General features: G+C 40.8%; 1 protein-coding gene across 1 annotated transcript in view; it reads left to right on the top strand.

The window, feature by feature from the left end:
• Positions 1-18897, top strand: part of Prp19 (pre-mRNA processing factor 19) — a 241755-nt gene extending 222858 nt beyond the window's left edge. The window contains exon 11 of the mRNA XM_071665386.1: positions 17382-18897. Coding sequence (XP_071521487.1) covers positions 17382-17523 — 142 coding nt within the window. The 3' untranslated portion in view covers positions 17524-18897. The remainder of the gene's footprint in view (positions 1-17381) is intronic.
• Positions 18898-19265: the final 368 nt, after the last annotated feature.

Genomic DNA, 19265 nt, shown 5'->3' on the forward strand with positions numbered 1-19265 from the left:
CTAACAACCCCATCCATAAACAAATTAAACAACCATGGAGACATAACACACCCCTGCCGCAAACCTACATTCACTGAGAAGCAATCACTTTCCTCTCTTCCTACATGTACACATGCCTTACATCCTCGATAAAAACTTTTCACTGCTTCTAACAACTTTCCTCCCACACCATATATTCTTAATACCTGCCACAGAGCATCTCTATCAACTCTATCATATGCCTTCTCCAGATCCATAAATGCTACATACAAATCCATTTGCTTTTCTAAGTATTTCTCACATACATTCTTCAAAGCAAACACCTGATCCACACATCCTCTACCACTTCTAAAACCACACTGCTCTTCCCCAATCTGATGCTCTGTACATGCCTTCACCCTCAATCAATTTTTTTTTTTTTTTTTTTTTTTTTTTTTTTATACTTTGTCGCTGTATCCCGCGTTTGCGAGGTAGCGCAAGGAAATCAATACCCTCCCATATAATTTACCAGGAATACTCAACAAACTTATACCTCTGTAATTTGAGCACTCACTCTTATCCCCTTTGCCTTTGTACAATGGCACTATGCACGCATTCCGCCAATCCTCAGGCACCTCACCATGAGTCATACATACATTAAATAACCTTACCAACCAGTCAACAATACAGTCACCCCCTTTTTTAATAAATTCCACTGCATTACCATCCAAACCTGCTGCCTTGCCGGCTTTCATCTTCCGCAAAGCTTTCACTACCTCTTCTCTGTTTACCAAATCATTTTCCCTAACCCTCTCATTTGCACACCACCTCGACCAAAACACCCTATATCTGCCACTCTATCATCAAACACATTCAACAAACCTTCAAAATACTCACTCCATCTCCTTCTCACATCACCACTACTTGTTATCACCTCCCCATTTGCGCCCTTCACTGAAGTTCCCATTTGCTCCCTCATTTGCTCTCTCACCCCAACTCTCATTTGCCCTTTTTTTCACCTCTTGCACCTTTCTCTTCACCTCCTGTCTCTTTCTTTTATACATCTCCCACTCAATTGCATTTTTTCCCTGCAAAAATCGTCCAAATGCCTCTCTCTTCTCTTTCACTAATACTCTTACTTCTTCATCCCACCACTCACTACCCTTTCTAATCAACCCACCTCCCACTCTTCTCATCCCACAAGCATCTTTTGCGCAATCCATCACTGATTCCCTAAATACATCCCATTCCTCCCCCACTCCCCTTACTTCCATTGTTCTCACCTTTTTCCATTCTATACTCAGTCTCTCCTGGTACTTCCTCACACAGGTCTCCTTCCCAAGCTCACTTACTCTCACCACCCTCTTCACCCCAACATTCACTCTTCTTTTCTGAAAACCCATACAAATCTTCACCTTAGCCTCCACAAGATAATGATCAGACATCCCTCCAGTTGCACCTCTCAGCACATTAACATCCAAAAGTCTCTCTTTCGCACGCCTGTCAATTAACACGTAATCCAATAACGCTCTCTGGCCATCTCTCCTACTTACATAAGTATACTTATGTATATCTCGCTTTTTAAACCAGGTATTCCCAATCATCAGTCCTTTTTCAGCACATAAATCTACAAGCTCTTCACCATTTCCATTTACAACACTGAACACCCCATGTATACCAATTATTCCCTCAACTGCCACATTACTCACCTTTGCATTCAAATCACCCATCACTATAACCCGGTCTCGTGCATCAAAACCACTAACACACTCATTCAGCTGCTCCCAAAACACTTGCCTCTCATGATCTTTCTTCTCATGCCCGGGTGCATATGCACCAATAATCACCCACCTCTCTCCATCAACTTTCAGTTTTACCCATATTAATCGAGAATTTACTTTCTTACATTCTATCACATACTCCCACAATTCCTGTTTCACGAGTATTGCTACTCCTTCCCTTGCTCTTGTCCTCTCACTAACCCCTGACTTTACTCCCGAGACATTCCCAAACCACTCTTCCCCTTTACCCTTGAGCTTCGTTTCACTCAGAGCCAAAACATTCAGGTTCCTTTCCTCAAACATACTACCTATCTCTCCTTTTTTCACATCTTGGTGACATCCACACACATTTAGGCACCCCACTCTGAGCCTTCGAGGAGGATGAGCACTCCCCACGTGACTCCTTCTTCTGTTTCCCATTTTAGAAAGTTAATACAAGGAGGGGAGGATTTCTGGCCCCCCGCTCCCGTCCCCTCTAGTCGCTTTCTACGACCGCGAGGAATATGTGGGAAGTATTCTTTCACCCCTATCCCCAGGGATAATATACATATATATATACATATACACATACACACACATACACATACATACGCACATATACACACACACACACACACACATACATATATGTACATATGAAAAATGTAAGAAACAATTTAGAAAACTGAAACTTCTAGCTTGAAATGAATGAAAAAATGAATGCCACATAGTGGTTCAACCTCTGGCTATGGAAAAAGGAAATGTATAATTTATTTACATATATATATATATATATATATATATATATATATATATATATATATATATATATATAAACGCGGGAGACAGCGACAAAAAAAAAAAATATATATATCTTTCTTTCATACTATTCGCCATTTCCCGCATTAGCGAGGTAGCGTTAAGAACAAAGGACTGGGCCTTTGAGGGAATATCCTCACCAGGCCCCCTTCTCTGTTCCTCCCTTTGGGGGAAAAAAAAAAAAAAATGGGTATTTTTGAAGGAATAGTGGTTCCAACAATGTTGTATGGTTGCGAGGCGTGGGCTATGGATAGAGTTGTTCGCAGGAGGATGGATGTGCTGGAAATGAGATGTTTGAGGACAATGTGTGGTGTGAGGTGGTTTGATCGAGTAAGTAACGTAAGGGTAAGAGAGATGTGTGTAAATAAAAAGAGCGTGGTTGAGAGAGCAGAAGAGGGTGTTTTGAAATGGTTTGGGCACATGGAGAGAATGAGTGAGGAAAGATTGACCAAGAGGATATATGTGTCGGAGGTGGAGGGAACGAGGAGAAGAGGGAGACCAAATTTGAGGTGAAAAGATGGAGTGAAAAGGATTTTGTGTGATCGGGGCCTGAACATGCAGGAGGGTGAAAGGAGGGCAAGGAATAGAGTGAATTGGAGCGATGTGGTATACAGGGGTTGACGTGCTGTCAGTGGATTGAATCAAGGCATGTGAAGCGTCCGGGGTAAGTCATGGAAAGCTGTGTAGGTATGTATATTTGCGTGTGTTGACGTGTGTATGTACATGTGTATGGGGGGGGTTGGGCCATTTCTTTCGTCTGTTTCCTTGCGCTACCTCGCAAATGCGGGAGACAGCGACGATGTATAAAAAAAAAAAAAATATATATATATATATTTTTTGTTTTTTCAAACTATTTGCCATTTCCTGCATTAGCGAAGTAGTGTTTCGAACAGAGGACTGGGCCTTGGGGAATATCCTCACCTAGCCCACTTCTCTGTTCCTTCTTTTGGGGGGGAAAATATATATATATATATATATATATATATATATATATATATATATATATATATATATATATATATATATATATATACAGGAGTTGTGGGAGTATGTGATAGAATGTAAGAAAGTAAATTCTCGATTAATATGGGTAAAACTGAAAGTTGATGGAGACAGATGGGTGATTATTGGTGCATATGCACCTGGGCATGAGAAGAAAGATCATGAGAGGCAAGTGTTGTGAGAGCAGCTGAATGAGTGTGTTAGTGGTTTTGATGCACGAGACTGGGTTATAGTGATGGGTGATTTGAATGCAAAGGTGAGTAATGTGGCAGTTGAGGGAATAATTGGTATACATGGGGTGTTCAGTGTTGTAAATGGAAATGGTGAAGAGCTTGTAGATTTATGTGCTGAAAAAGGACTGGTGATTGGGAATACCTGTTTTAAAAAGAGAGATATACATAAGTATACGTATGTAAGTAGGAGAGATGGCCAGAGAGTGTTATTGGATTACGTGTTAATTGACAGGTGCGAAAGAGAGACTTTTGGATGTTAATGTGCTGAGAGGTGCAACTGGAGGGATGTCTGATCATTATCTTGTGGAGGCTAAGGTGAAGATTTGTATGGGTTTTCAGAAAAGAAGAGTGAATGTTGGGGTGAAGAGGGTGGTGAGAGTAAGTGAGCTTGGGAAGGAGACTTGTGTGAGGAAGTACCAGGAGAGACTGAATACAGAATGGAAGAAGGTGAGAACAATGGAAGTAAGGGGAGTGGGGGAGGAATGGGATGTATTTAAGGAATCAGTGATGGATTGCGCAAAAGATGCTTGTGGCATGAGAAGAGTGGGAGGTGGGTTGATTAGAAAGGGTAGTGAGTGGTGGGATGAAGAAGTAAGATTTTTAGTGAAAGAGAAGAGAGAGGCTTTTGGACAATTTTTGCAGGGAAAAAATGCAATTGAGTGGGAGATGTATAAAAGAAAGAGACAGGAGGTCAAGAGAAAGGTGCAAGAGGTGAAAAAGAGGGCAAATGAGAGTTGGGGTGAGAGAGTATCATTAAATTTTAGGGAGAATAGAAAGATGTTCTGGAAGGAGGTAAATAAAGTGCGTAAGACAAGGGAGCAAATGGGAACTTCAGTGAAGGGTGCAAATGGGGAGGTGATAACAAGTAGTGGTGATGTGAGAAGGAGATGGAGTGCGTATTTTGAAGGTTTGTTGAATGTGTTTGATGATAGAGTGTCAGATATAGGGTGTTTTGGTCGAGGTGGTGTGCAAAGTGAGAGGGTTAGGGAAAATGATTTGGTAAACAGAGAAGAGGTAGTAAAAGCTTTGCGGAAGATGAAAGCCGGCAAGACAGCAGGTTTGGATGGTATTGCAGTGGAATTTATTAACAAAGGGGATGACTATTATTGACTGGTTGGTAAGGTTATTTAATGTATGTATGACTCATGGTGAGGTGCCTGAGGATTGGCGGAATGCGTGCATAGTGCCATTGTACAAAGGCAAAGGGGATAAGAGTGAGTGCTCAAATTACAGAGGTATAAGTTTGTTGAGTATTCCTGGTAAATTATATGGGAGGGTATTGATTGAGAGGGTGAAGGCATGTACAGAGCATCAGATTGGGGAAGAGCAGTGGTTTCAGAAGTGGTAGAGAATGTGTGGATCAGGTGTTTGCTTTGAAGAATGTATGTGAGAAATACTTAGAAAAGCAAATGGATCTGTATGTAGCATTTATGAATCTGGAGAAGGCATATGATAGAGTTGATAGAGATGCTCTGTGGAAGGCATTAAGAATATATGGTGTGGGTGGCAAGTTATAAGAAGCAGTGAAAAGTTTTTATCGAGGATGTAAGGCATGTGTACGTGTAGGAAGAGAGGAAAGTGATTGGTTCTCAGTGAATGTAGGTTTGCGGCAGGGGTGTGTGATGTCTCCATGGTTGTTTAATTTGTTTATGGATGGAGTTGTTAGGGAGGTAAATGCAAGAGTTTTGGAAAGAGGGGCAAGTATGAAGTCTGTTGTGGATGAGAGAGCTTGGGAAGTGAGTCAGTTGTTGTTCGCTGATGATACAGCCCTGGTGGCTGATTCATGTGAGAAACTGCAGAAGCTGGTGACTGAGTTTGGTAAAGTGTGTGAAAGAAGAAAGTTAAGAGTAAATGTGAATAAGAGCAAGGTTATTAGGTACAGTAGGGTTGAGGGTCAAGTCAATTGGGAGGTAAGTTTGAATGGAGCAAAACTGGAGGAAGTAAAGTGTTTTAGATATCTGGGAGTGGATCTGGCAGCGGATGGAACCATGGAAGCGGAAGTGGATCACAGGGTGGGGGAGGGGGCGAAAATCCTGGGAGCCTTGAAGAATGTGTGGAAGTCGAGAACATTATCTCGGAAAGCAAAAATGGGTATGTTTGAAGGAATAGTGGTTCCATTAATGTTGTATGGTTGCGAGGCGTGGGCTATGGATAGAGTTGTGCGCAGGAGGATGGATGTGCTGGAAATGAGATGTTTGAGGACAATGTGTGGTGTGAGGTGGTTTGATCGAGTAAGTAATGTAAGGGTAAGAGAGATGTGTGGAAATAAAAAGAGCGTGGTTGAGAGAGCAGAAGAGGGTGTTTTGAAATGGTTTGGGCACATGGAGAGAATGAGTGAGGAAAGATTGACCAAGAGGATATATGTGTCGGAGGTGGAGGGAACGAGGAGAAGTGGGAGACCAAATTGGAGGTGGAAAGATGGAGTGAAAAAGATTTTGTGTGATCGGGGCCTGAACATGCAGGTGGGTGAAAGGAGGGCAAGGAATAGAGTGAATTGGAGTCATGTGGTATACAGGGGTTGACGTGCTGTCAGTGGATTGAAGCAAGGCATGTGAAGCGTCTGGGGTAAACCATGGAAAGCTGTGTAGGTATGTATATTTGCGTGTGTGGACGTGTGTATGTACATGTGTTTGGGTGGGGGGTTGGGCCATTTCTTTCGTCTGTTTCCTTGCGCTACCTCGCAAACGCGGGAGACAGCGACAAAGTATAAAAAAAAAAAAAAAAAAAAAAAAAAAAAAAATATATATATATATTTTTATTATACTTTGTCGCTGTCTCCCGCGTTTGCGAGGTAGCGCAAGGAAACAGACGAAAGAAATGGCCCAACCCCCCCCATACACATGTATATACGTACGTCCACACACGCAAATATACATACCTACACAGCTTTCCATGGTTTACCCCAGACGCTTCACATGCCTTGATTCAATCCACTGACAGCACGTCAACCCCGGTATACCACATCGCTCCAATTCACTCTATTCCTTGCCCTCCTTTCACCCTCCTGCATGTTCAGGCCCCGATCACACAAAATCTTTTTCACTCCATCTTTCCACCTCCAATTTGGTCTCCCTCTTCTCCTCGTTCCCTCCACCTCCGACACATATATCCTCTTGGTCAATCTTTCCTCACTCATTCTCTCCATGTGCCCAAACCACTTCAAAACACCCTCTTCTGCTCTCTCAACTACGCTCTTTTTATTTCCACACATCTCTCTTACCCTTACGTTACTTACTCGATCAAACCACCTCACACCACACATTGTCCTCAAACATCTCATTTCCAGCACCTCCATCCTCCTGCGCACAACTCTATCCATAGCTCACGCCTCATAACCATACAACATTGTTGGAACCACTATTCCTTCAAACATACCCATTTTTGCTTTCCGAGATAATGTTCTCGACTTCCACACATTCTTCAAGGCCCCCAGAATTTTCGCCCCCTCCCCCACCCTATGATCCACTTCCGCTTCCATGGTTCCATCCGCTGCCAGATCCACTCCCAGATATCTAAAACACTTCACTTCCTCCAGTTTTTCTCCATTTAAACTCACCTCCCAATTGACTTGACCCTCAACCCTACTGTACCTAATAACCTTGCTCTTATTCACATTTACTCTTAACTTTCTTCTTCCACACACTTTACCAAACTCAGTCACCAGCTTCTGCAGTTTCTCACATGAATCAGCCACCAGCGCTGTATCATCAGCGAACAACAACTGACTCACTTCCCAAGCTCTCTCATCCCCAACAGACTTCATACTTGCCCCTCTTTCCAAAACTCTTGCATTTACCTCCCTAACAACCCCATCCATAAACAAATTAAACAACCATGGAGACATCACACACCCCTGCCGCAAACCTACATTCACTGAGAACCAATCACTTTCCTCTCTTCCTACACGTACACATGCCTTACATCCTCGATAAAAACTTTTCACTGCTTCTAACAACTTTCCTCCCACACCATATATTCTTAGTACCTTCCACAGAGCATCTCTATCAACTCTATCATATGCCTTCTCCAGATCCATAAATGCTACATACAAATCCATTTGCTTTTCTAAGTATTTCTCACATACATTCTTCAAAGCAAACACCTGATCCACACATCCTCTACCACTTCTGAAACCACACTGCTTTTCCCCAATCTGATGCTCTGTACATGCCTTCACCCTCTCAATCAATACCCTCCCATATAATTTACCAGGAATACTCAACAAACTTATACCTCTGTAATTTGAGCACTCACTCTTATCCCCTTTGCCTTTGTACAATGGCACTATGCACGCATTCCGCCAATCCTCAGGCACCTCACCATGAGTCATACATACATTAAATAACCTTACCAACCAGTCAACAAAGAGACAGGAGGTCAAGAGAAAGGTGCAAGAGGTGAAAAAAAGGGCAAATGAGAGTTGGGGTGAGAGAGTATCATTAAATTTTAGGGAGAATAAAAAGATGTTCTGGAAGGAGGTAAATAAAGTGCGTAAGACAAGGGAGCAAATGGGAACTTCAGTGAAGGGCGCAAATGGGGAGGTGATAACAAGTAGTGGTGATGTGAGGAGATGGAGTGAGTATTTTGAAGGTTTGTTGAATGTGTTTGATGACAGAGTGGCAGATATAGGGTGTTTTGGTCGAGGTGGTGTGCAAAGTGAGAGGGTTAGGGAAAATGATTTGGTAAACAGAGAAGAGGTAGTGAAAGCTTTGCGGAAGATGAAAGCCGGCAAGGCAGCAGGTTTGGATGGTATTGCAGTGGAATTTATTAAAAAAGGGGATGACTGTATTGTGTATATATATATATATATATATATATATATATATATATATATATATATACATGATTCACTTCCGCTTCCATGGTTCCATCCGCTGCCAGATCCACTCCCAGATATCTAAAACACTTTACTTCCTCCAGTTTTTCTCCATTCAAACTTACCTCCCAATTGACTTGACCCTCAACCCTACTGTACCTAATAACCTTGCTCTTATTCACATTTACTCTTAACTTTCTTCTTTCACACACTTTACCAAACTCAGTCACCAGCTTCTGCAGTTTCTCAAATGAATCAGCCACCAGTGCTGTATCATCAGCAAACAACAACTGACTCACTTCCCAAGCTCTCTCATCCACAATAGACTTCATTCTTGCCCCTCTTTCCAAAACTCTTGCATTCACCTCCCTGACAACCCCATCCATAAACAAATTAAACAACAATGGAGACATCACACACCCCTGCCGCAAACCTACATTCACTGAGAACCAATCACTTTCCTCTCTTCCTAGACATACACATGCCTTACATCCTCGATGGGGGAGGGGACGAAAATCCTGGGAGCCTTGAAGAATGTGTGGAAGTCGAGAACATTATCTTGGAAAGCAAGAATGGGTATGTTTGAAAGAATAGTGGTTCCAACAATGTTGTATGGTTGCGAGGCGTGGGCTATGGATAAAGTTGTGCGCAGGAAGGTGGATGTGCTGGAAATGAGATGTTTGAGGACAATGTGTGGTGTGAGGTGGTTTGATCGAGTAAGTAATGTAATGGTAAGAGAGATGTGTGGAAATAAAAAGAGCGTGGTTGAGGGAGCAGAAGAGGGTGTTTTGAAATGGTTTGGGCACATGGAGAGAATGAGTGAGGAAAGAATGACCAAGATGATATATGTGTCAGAGGTGGAGGGAACGAGGAGAAGTGGGAGACCAAATTGGAGGTGGAAAGATGGAGTGAAAAAGATTTTGAGTGATCGGGGCCTGAACATGCAGGAGGGTGAAAGGCGGGCAAGGAATAGAGTGAATTGGATCGATGTTGTATACCGGGGTTGACGTGCTGTCACTGGATTGAATCAGGGCATGTGAAGCATCTGGGGTAAACAATGGAAAGCTGTGTGGGGCCTGGATGTGGAAAGGGAGCTGTGGTTTCGGCCATTATTGCATGACAGCTAGAGACTGAGTGTGAACGAATGAGGCCTTTGTTGTCTTTTCCTAGCGCTACCCCGCACACATGAGGGGGGTGGGGGATGGTATTCCATGTGTGGTGAGGTGGCGATGGGAATGAATAAAGGCAGACAGTGTGAATTGTGTGCATGGGTATATATATATATATATATATATATGTCTGTGTGTGTATATAAATGTGTACATTGAGATGTATAGGTATGTATATTTGCGTGTGTGGACGTGTATGTATAAACATGTGTATGGGGGTGGGTTGGGCCATTTCTTTCGTCTGTTTCCTTGCGCTACCTCGCAAACGCGGGAGACAGAGACAAAGCAAAAAAAAAAATATATATATATATATATATATATATATATATATATATATATATATATATATATATATATATATATATGGCCCAACCCCCCCATACACATGTATATACATACGTCCACACACGCAAATATACATACCTACACAGCTTCCCATGGTTTACCCCAGACGCTTCACATGCCTTGATTCAATCCACTGACAGCACGTCAACCCCGGTATACCACATCGCTCCAATTCACTCTATTCCTTGCCCTCCTTTCACCCTCCTGCATGTTCAGGCCCCGATCACACAAAATCTTTTTCACTCCATCTTTCCACCTCCAATTTGGTCTCCCTCTTCTCCTCGTTCCCTCCACCTCCGACACATATATCCTCTTGGTCAATCTTTCCTCACTCATTCTCTCCATGTGCCCAAACCACTTCAAAACACCCTCTTCTGCTCTCTCAACCACGCTCTTTTTATTTCCACACATCTCTCTTACCCTTACGTTACTCACTCGATCAAACCACCTCACACCACACATTGTCCTCAAACATCTCATTTCTAGCACATCCATCCTCCTGCGCACAACTCTATCCATAGCCCACGCCTCGCAACCATACAACATTGTTGGAACCACTATTCCTTCAAACATACCCATTTTTGCTTTCCAAGACAATGTTCTCGACTTCCACACATTCTTCAAGGCTCCCAGGATTTTCGTCCCCTCCCCCATCGAGGATGTAAGGCATGTGTATGTCTAGGAAGAGAGGAAAGTGATTGGTTCTCAGTGAATGTAGGTTTGCGGCAGGGGTGTGTGATGTCTCCATTGTTGTTTAATTTGTTTATGGATAGGGTTGTCAGGGAGGTGAATGCAAGAGTTTTGGAAAGAGGGGCAAGAATCAAGTCTATTGTGGATGAGAGAGCTTGGGAAGTGAGTCAGTTGTTGTTCGCTGATGATACAGCACTGGTGGCTGATTCATTTGAGAAACTGCAGAAGCTGGTGACTGAGTTTGGTAAAGTGTGTGAAAGAAGAAAGTTAAGAGTAAATGTGAATAAGAGCAAGGTTATTAGGTACAGTAGGGTTGAGGGTCAAGTCAATTGGGAGGTAAGTTTGAATGGAGAAAAACTGGAGGAAGTAAAGTGTTTTAGATATCTGGGAGTGGATCTGGCAGCGGATGGAACCATGGAAGCGGAAGTGAATCATGTATATATATATATATATATATATATATATATATATATACACAATACAGTCATCCCCTTTTTTAATAAATTCCACTGCAATACCATCCAAACCTGCTGCCTTGCCGGCTTTCATCTTCCGCAAAGCTTTCACTACCTCTTCTCTGTTTACCAAATCATTTTCCCTAACCCTCTCACTTTGCACACCACCTCGACCAAAATACCCTATATCTGCCACTCTGTCATCAAACACATTCAACAAACCTTCAAAATACTCACTCCATCTCCTTCTCACATCACCACTACTTGTTATCACCTCCCCATTTGCGCCCTTCACTGAAGTTCCCATTTGCTCCCTTGTCTTACGCACTTTATTTACCTCCTTCCAGAACATCTTTTTATTCTCCCTAAAATTTAATGATACTCTCTCACCGCAACTCTCATTTGCCCTTTTTTTCACGCAACCATACAACATTGTTGGAACCACTATTCCTTCAAACATACCCATTGATAGAGATGCTCTGTGGAAGGTATTAAGAATATATGGTGTGGGAGGAAAGTTGTTAGAAGCAGTGAAAAGTTTTTATCGAGGATGTAAGGCATGTGTACGTGTAGGAAGAGAGTTAAGTGATTGGTTCTCAGTGAATGTAGGTTTGCGGCGGGGGTGTGTGATGTCTCCATGGTTGTTTAATTTGTTTATGGATGGGGTTGTTAGGGAGGTAAATGCAAGAGTTTTGGAAAGAGGGGCAAGTATGAAGTCTGTTGGGGATGAGAGAGCTTGGGAAGTGAGTCAGTTGTTGTTCGCTGATGATACAGCGCTGGTGGCTGATTCATGTGAGAAACTGCAGAAGCTGGTGACTGAGTTTGGTAAAGTGTGTGGAAGAAGAAAGTTAAGAGTAAATGTGAATAAGAGCAAGGTTATTAGGTACAGTAGGGTTGAGGGTCAAGTCAATTGGGAGGTGAGTTTGAATGGAGAAAAACTGGAGGAAGTGAAGTGTTTTAGATATCTGGGAGTGGATCTGGCAGCGGATGGAACCATGGAAGCGGAAGTGGATCATAGGGTGGGGGAGGGGGCGAAAATTCTGGGGGCCTTGAAGAATGTGTGGAAGTCGAGAACATTATCTCGGAAAGCAAAAAAATATATATATATATATATATATATATATATATATATATATATATATATATATATATATATATATAAACATCTATTTATCCTCCTTAAAATTTAATGATACTCTCTCACCCCAACTCTCATTTACCTTCTTATTCATCCCTTGCACCTTCTTGACCTCCTGCCAATTTTTTTACACATCTCCTGTCATTTGCACTTCTTCCTTGTAAGATTTGTCCCAATGCTTCTCTTTTCTCTTTCTTTAACAACTTTACTTCTTCATCCCACCACTTTACCCTTTCTAATCTGCCCACCTCCCACCTTTCTCATGCCACATGCTTCTTTTGCACATGCCATCACTACTTCCCTAAATACCTCCCTTTCCTCACCCTTTCCACTCATGTCATTTGCTCTCACCTTTTGCCATTCTACACTCAATCTTTTCTGGTACTTCCTCACACAAGTGTCCTTTTCAGGCTCACTTGTTCTAACTACTCTCTTCTCTCTGACATTCTCACCCCTTTTTTGAAAACCTGTACAATTCACCACCTCCACAAGATAGTGATCAGACATCCCACCAGCTGCCTTTCTCAGCACATGCCTATCAATTAACAAGTTATCTAATGATGTCCTTTGACCATCTCTCCTACTTGCATATGTATACTTTTGTAAATCTGTCTTTTTAAACCAGGTATTCCCAATCACCAAGTTCTTCACCATTTCCATTCACAACACAGAATACCCCATGTACACCAGTTATACCCTTGACTGCCACATTACTCACCTTTGCATTTAAATCAGCCATCACTAATACCCGATCTTGTACACCAAAACTGCTGAGACAATCACTCATCTGCTCCCAAAACACTTGCCTCTAATGATCTTTCTTCTCATGACCAGGTGCATAAGCACCAATAATCACCCATCTTTCTCCATCCACTTTCAGTTTTACCCTCATCATTCTAGAATTTACTGTCTTACACTCTATCACACATTCCCACAACTGCTTTAGGAGTAGTGCTACTCCTTCTTTAGCTCATTTCCTCTCACCAACAAACTTGGAAATTTAAGTAAGACTGTGGAGAGTAACTTGCACTGTGTGGTCACAAGTTAATTTCATTGATGTATTCATATCTTTAACAAGAAATGTGTACATGAACCTATTAATGGTATTAATAGGATCTTGTACACCAAAACTGCTGAGACAATCACTAATCTGCTCCCAAAACACTTACCTCTAATGATCTTTCTTCTCATGACCAGGTGTATAAGCACCAATAATCACCCATCTTTCTCCATCCACTTTCAGTTTTACCCTCATCATTCTAGAATTTACTGTCTTACACTCTATCACACATTCCCACAACTCCTGCTTTAGGAGTAGTGCTACTCCTTCCTTAGCTCATTTCCTCTCACCAACAAACTTGGAAATTTAAGTAAGACTGTGGACAGTAACTTGCATTGTGTGGTCACTGTGGACAGTAACTTGCATTGTGTGGTCACAAGTTAATTTCATTGATGTAATCATATCTTTAACAAGAAATGTGTACATGAACCTATTAATGCTATTACTCTAAAAATTTCATTAACTACAGTTTCTGATATGATCTTGCTTGTTGTGATATGTTGAAATGCATTTATTTGTCAATGTGGAGATTTCTGCATGACTACTGCCAATGAGAGGGAGATATCAGACAGTAATAGTACCAATCCTTCCCATGACCTTTCCCTTTCTGTTAAACCTTCCTCTTTATCTATTCACTATACCAAGATTCATGGTCTCTCCAGTAACCTCTCCTCATACCCAGTTGTTTAATGATGTTCTCACTTGCCCCTTTTTCATAGCCAACTCATGATTCTGCTTTATAGGTGGTGTTTGTACTTATTCTAACATCAGTGCACCTTTTGCATGCCTCAAAGACCTTGAGTCCCCAAACTATGATGCTATGTGGCTCAAGGTCTGTCTCTTAACTACCACACTTTTTCTGTTTTACTTACTGATCTCTTAATATTTCAAAGTTTTTATCTTTCTTCTGATCTCTTAATATTTCAAAGTTTTTATCTTTCTTCTACTGTCTGAACTCCTGCTGCGAGACTCTGGCATCTTCACAATTGCAAATCAAGATCTTCTGCTTGGAGCATTTCAAAGTTCACCATTGGGAATATTTGAATTCTTCCCATATGGATGGTGGAGGGATTGAGGACCTCACATTCTCTATTCTCAGTGATCTAGAGCACATTATCTCCCACCCTTTCTGTATACATGACCACTGTGACCACTCTCCTAATATTCTGGATCTGTTTTTCACCTCAAATTCATCCTGTTGTAGGTGCAAAACTGCTCCTCCAGTTGGTTCAATTGGGCACACTCATAATTTTATCTATTTTATTGGCCCCTCTCCCTCCAGTAGCTCCTTCTGAGCATGAATATTGGCACCTCAACAAAGTTGAATAAAAAAACTTGCGTTAATTCTTTTATGACTTTGCCTGAATGACTTACTAGCTCTTATGTGATGATGTGTCTGTCTTTGCCAAATGCCTAACAGAGGTTATTCTTGCAGGAATGGAAGCTTTTATCCCCTCTTCCTCCAAGGCAACCTCTTCTTCCATTTCATGGTTCAAACTCTTCCTGTTCTGAGGCCATTCAGGCAAGGGATCAGGCATATCATTCTTAGAAAAACTCTCCTTCCTCTGACTCAGCTTTTATCACTGCCTGTAATCATTGCAAGTATATTGTCCTAGAGGCAAAGAATTCTTTTATTTAAAGGAAGTACAATAACCTTTGCTTGTCATCAAAGTATCTTTATCTGAGGGCATCACTAACTTCTTTTGCTCTATCTTTCCTTCTCTTTTCTGCTCTGATGGCACCATAGCAATTTCTCCTGTTGACAATCCAACTTGTTTTTGGTTCCATTTCCTCCTGTTGACTCCACTTTGGATAACTCCTAACATTCCTTCACCCCCCAATGCTCCTCCCCATAATCTTTTTTCGGACTGCGCAAAAAGCGCTCTCTATCTGGACACAAGCAAGGTTTTTTATGGACCTGATGACATCCATCCCCATGTATTGAAGTATATGCCTCTCTACTTGCACCCGTGCTTGCTTGTCTGTCCCATTTCAGCTTGAAAATTAAAATTTTACCTTCCTCTCGGAAGCATTTATTGATAAATTCCATCCCTAATAAGGGTAACTGTTCTGACTCCTTTAATTATCATCCTGTTTCTTTGACATTTACCATTCTAAAGTGTTTTAATTCCTCCTCATCCCCCATATCCTTAGACACCTTGAATCTCAGTCTTCTCTTTGATCACCAGTGTAGCTTCTGTAAGCCAAGATCCACTGGTGATATTCTTTTCTATCTTACTGATGTCTGGTTATCATTCCTAAAAGATTTTGGAGAGTCTAAGGTAGTTGCCCGTGACATATCCAGAGCTTTTGATACTGTGTGTCATTGTTGTCTCATCTCTAAGCTCCACTTCTTTTGGCTTCCCTCTCTCATTTTGTTCCCTGATATCTAGCATCCTCTCCTGCTAATCTGTCTCTGTGGTTGTTGATGGATCAGCTTCTTCCCCTTTCTCTATCAACAACACTTTTTCTCCTTTTTCTCAATGATCTCCTCACTTCCACAAGTAACCAAGTGCACTCATACGCTGATGACTCGATACTGCATTCATCCATGTCCTTCAATTCTGCTCCGTCTTCTATCACTCTGTCTGCATCTAGTTTCGACACAACTCCATAAACTCAGACTTGGACAGGATATCTCTGTGAGGTAGATGTAATGTAGTGAAATTTATTATCTCCAAGACCCAGTTTCTACTCATCTTTCTGTCAAAAACTCCTCACAACTCTCATCTCTCCTTTGACATTTCTTTTGAATTCCACCTCTTGACTCAGGTGAACATATTTGGTATTTTAATATCACTCTTTCTTGGAGACCCCACATTACAGAAACAGCTAAGTCTGCCTCTAAGAAACTGGAAGTCCTGTTGCAATGGCAAAATTTCTTTTCTGAACAATTGCTCTGTGTATACAAAGGATTGATTCGTCCCTATATGGAGTGCTGCTATCACATCTGGGGTACTTCTAGCTTTCTATCCTTACTTGACAGAGTTGAAAATGGTCCACCTTATAAACTCTCCCAAGCTAATTTTAAAACTTGACCCACTTGTGCTATGCTGCGATATTGGTTCACTTTCCCTCTTGTGTTGGTATTACTTTGGTTTTTGCTCCTAAGAGCTGGCTGCTTGTGTGCCTCCACCACTAATTAGACTATGTGATACTTGGCAGACTGCTGCATCACATGATTACTATGTGGACATTGGCAAGTTAAGAGTGGGCCATTTTGATAACTGTTTCTTTCTCTACACCTCGAAGCTTTGGAGTTCTCAACCCTCTAATGTCTTTCCCAATAACTATGACCTAGCACATTTTAAAAGCCAGGTTTTTCACTTCCAAAATTTGTAAATACTTTTCCTTATCTCTTCTTTTTCCCTTTTATAATCCTTTCTATATGTCAGTTAAGGCCCTTTTCTGATGTGGACTTTTGTCCATGAGTGGAGCCTCGAACGTGGAAAAAAAAAAAATGTATCACTATGATTAGTGAACCAATCTGAGAGTGTGAGTATAGGTTATGAACTGTTCTAGCTTGTAGAATTACATTTTACATAGTTTGTGTAATACTGCTGGGAAACAGCATAGTGGTGTCTGATTACTAACATGACACTTTCTTCAAGAATAGCAAATCCATTTACAGTGGTCTATTGACTAAATGCAAAAACAGATTTCTTGGTTTTCTGTTTTTCAGAATTTGAGAATTGTTTTCATCTTATTTTAAACCAGCTATAATTATCAGCTGATTTTTTCAATCCTTCTTAAAGAATGTAAACAAGAGAATTGTGTGCAAATTCATTGATATGTGTGTTTTTAGGCTTCATGAAGGGGTAGCTGTCATTGAAATGAATCAAGTTTGTTGTTCTTCATAAGCAGTTCTTGTAATAGATGAAAAATTTAATTTTACTTCATAATAAAGATTTGACTTTTTTATTTTCTCCTTTTCAGAGTGTATCTCTGTAAACAGTGGAATGACTTGAGAGTATTCAATGATCACACAGCTATGGCTACTGGAGTTCGGTTTGGATCAAATGCCTCCTACTTGGCATCTACATCAATGGATCGAACCCTAAAGATCTATGGACCTTAGAGGGCTTTTACACCCCATTAGGGGGTTTTCTGGAAATAGAATATTTCAGACTGGTGATAAAATCAGTTTCTTATATTTTTATGCAGTCCTCAGTGTAATTTTAGGAAGGTGATAAAAGTGATGTGTGACTGTTGTGTTTATAGAAATTCTTGACACCTCAGGCTTGAACTGTAAAGGAAGCTGACATCCAATACAGATTGTCAGTCTTGTAAATGAATGTAACAAGAAAATGGAAAATTCCTTCACAGACAAATTAACTTTCAGTTTCAGACTTCCTTTTTTCTTTTCGTATGTGGATGGTGGACTGTTACATGTAGATGAGTGTAATTCCACTGTTTATGAATTTCCTTCCAAGTCATTTGCCTGAGAGATATCTTTGTGCCCTTGACCCATTTACAAAATTATTATGTAAGTGTTATACTCAGTTTTATGAATCATGTCATGGTTTGTTGTTTTCCAAGCAGAAAACAACTACTGATGGGGTTTCATAACATAATTCTGGACCATTTCAAAACCTCCTCCAGGTCTTGATAATCAGCTCTTGTGTTATACCTTGTACATGGTTAATATTATATTTTTGAGGTGTTAGACTAATTATTTTACATCAGTCATACTTTCAAGTAAAATACATTAAATATGTAGTCACCACTTTATAAATGTAAGATTTTTTTTTTTTTGGGGGGGGGGGGGGGGAGTTCCAAGGCATTTGATTAAATTTGCAGTCTTTAAGCATTTTGTTGTTGTAGAAATGTTGATTATAATCTGTTCAATATCTTTTTGTTTACTGTTTTGTGCACAGAAATGCATCCCAAATTATCCAAGGAACACAAGGTAGTTTCTGTTAAGAAAGTTCATGGTTTGTATGTATTTCATTCAGCACAGACTACGTACATGCTAAAATGGCTAGACTTCAAATGCACATCTCTGACAAGGAATCCACTCCATACACTGAAAAGGCTGTACATTCTAGATGCACAGCTTTGACAAGGAGCACAGCTCTAATCAGGAAGAGAAGACATGGAGATTAGTAGTAAGACATCACCAGAAGCAAGACACAGTTAGACCGTATATAGCAATAGATCAGGTTTAATGTAATCACAAAAAACCAAAGTTAGATGATGATTTAACTACCCTGAGCTCGATGTCAGTAAGAAATCAGTCAGGGTATGACTCTCTTACTTAGGGTGACCACACATGGAAGATTTGGCTTGATTTTCCAAAGTTGAGGATGGTTTATCTTGCACATTGTGCCTTTGTGTTCCTGACTCACCATTACGATAAAATCAGTTTGATGCCCAACATTTCTTGTCATGTAAAACCTCCTGTGAATTGTAAGTGTAATCATCAAAAAGTGAAGGTGAATTTCATTGAAAATTTTATTCTTCCCATTATACTGTAAGATTTCTACATGATTTTACAGTTTTAGAGCTTGATGCTTCTGTTAATGCTTAATTATATATCAGCTTTGGTGGAGCACGGATGAAATTAGAGCAAATTGGTAGGAAAAGAGGACAATTATGGAATGAGTATGTATGGAAAAAAGATACTTGAGTTAGATGATGGTAAGGAGGAAAATAGAATCAAATGGACAAGATGATAAGGGTAAGGAGACTAACAATGCATCATGATAAATGTGGGACAAAGGTGGTTGTAAGATTGATTAGGTAAAGGGGCAAAGTGTTGGTGATGAGGTTAATGTGGAAGTGCAGGGGGAAGATTGTTATTAATGAAAGATGAAGTGA

The sequence above is a fragment of the Panulirus ornatus genome, chromosome 10, assembly GCF_036320965.1.
Source record: "Panulirus ornatus isolate Po-2019 chromosome 10, ASM3632096v1, whole genome shotgun sequence".
In the NCBI taxonomy this organism is placed as follows: domain Eukaryota; kingdom Metazoa; phylum Arthropoda; class Malacostraca; order Decapoda; family Palinuridae; genus Panulirus; species Panulirus ornatus.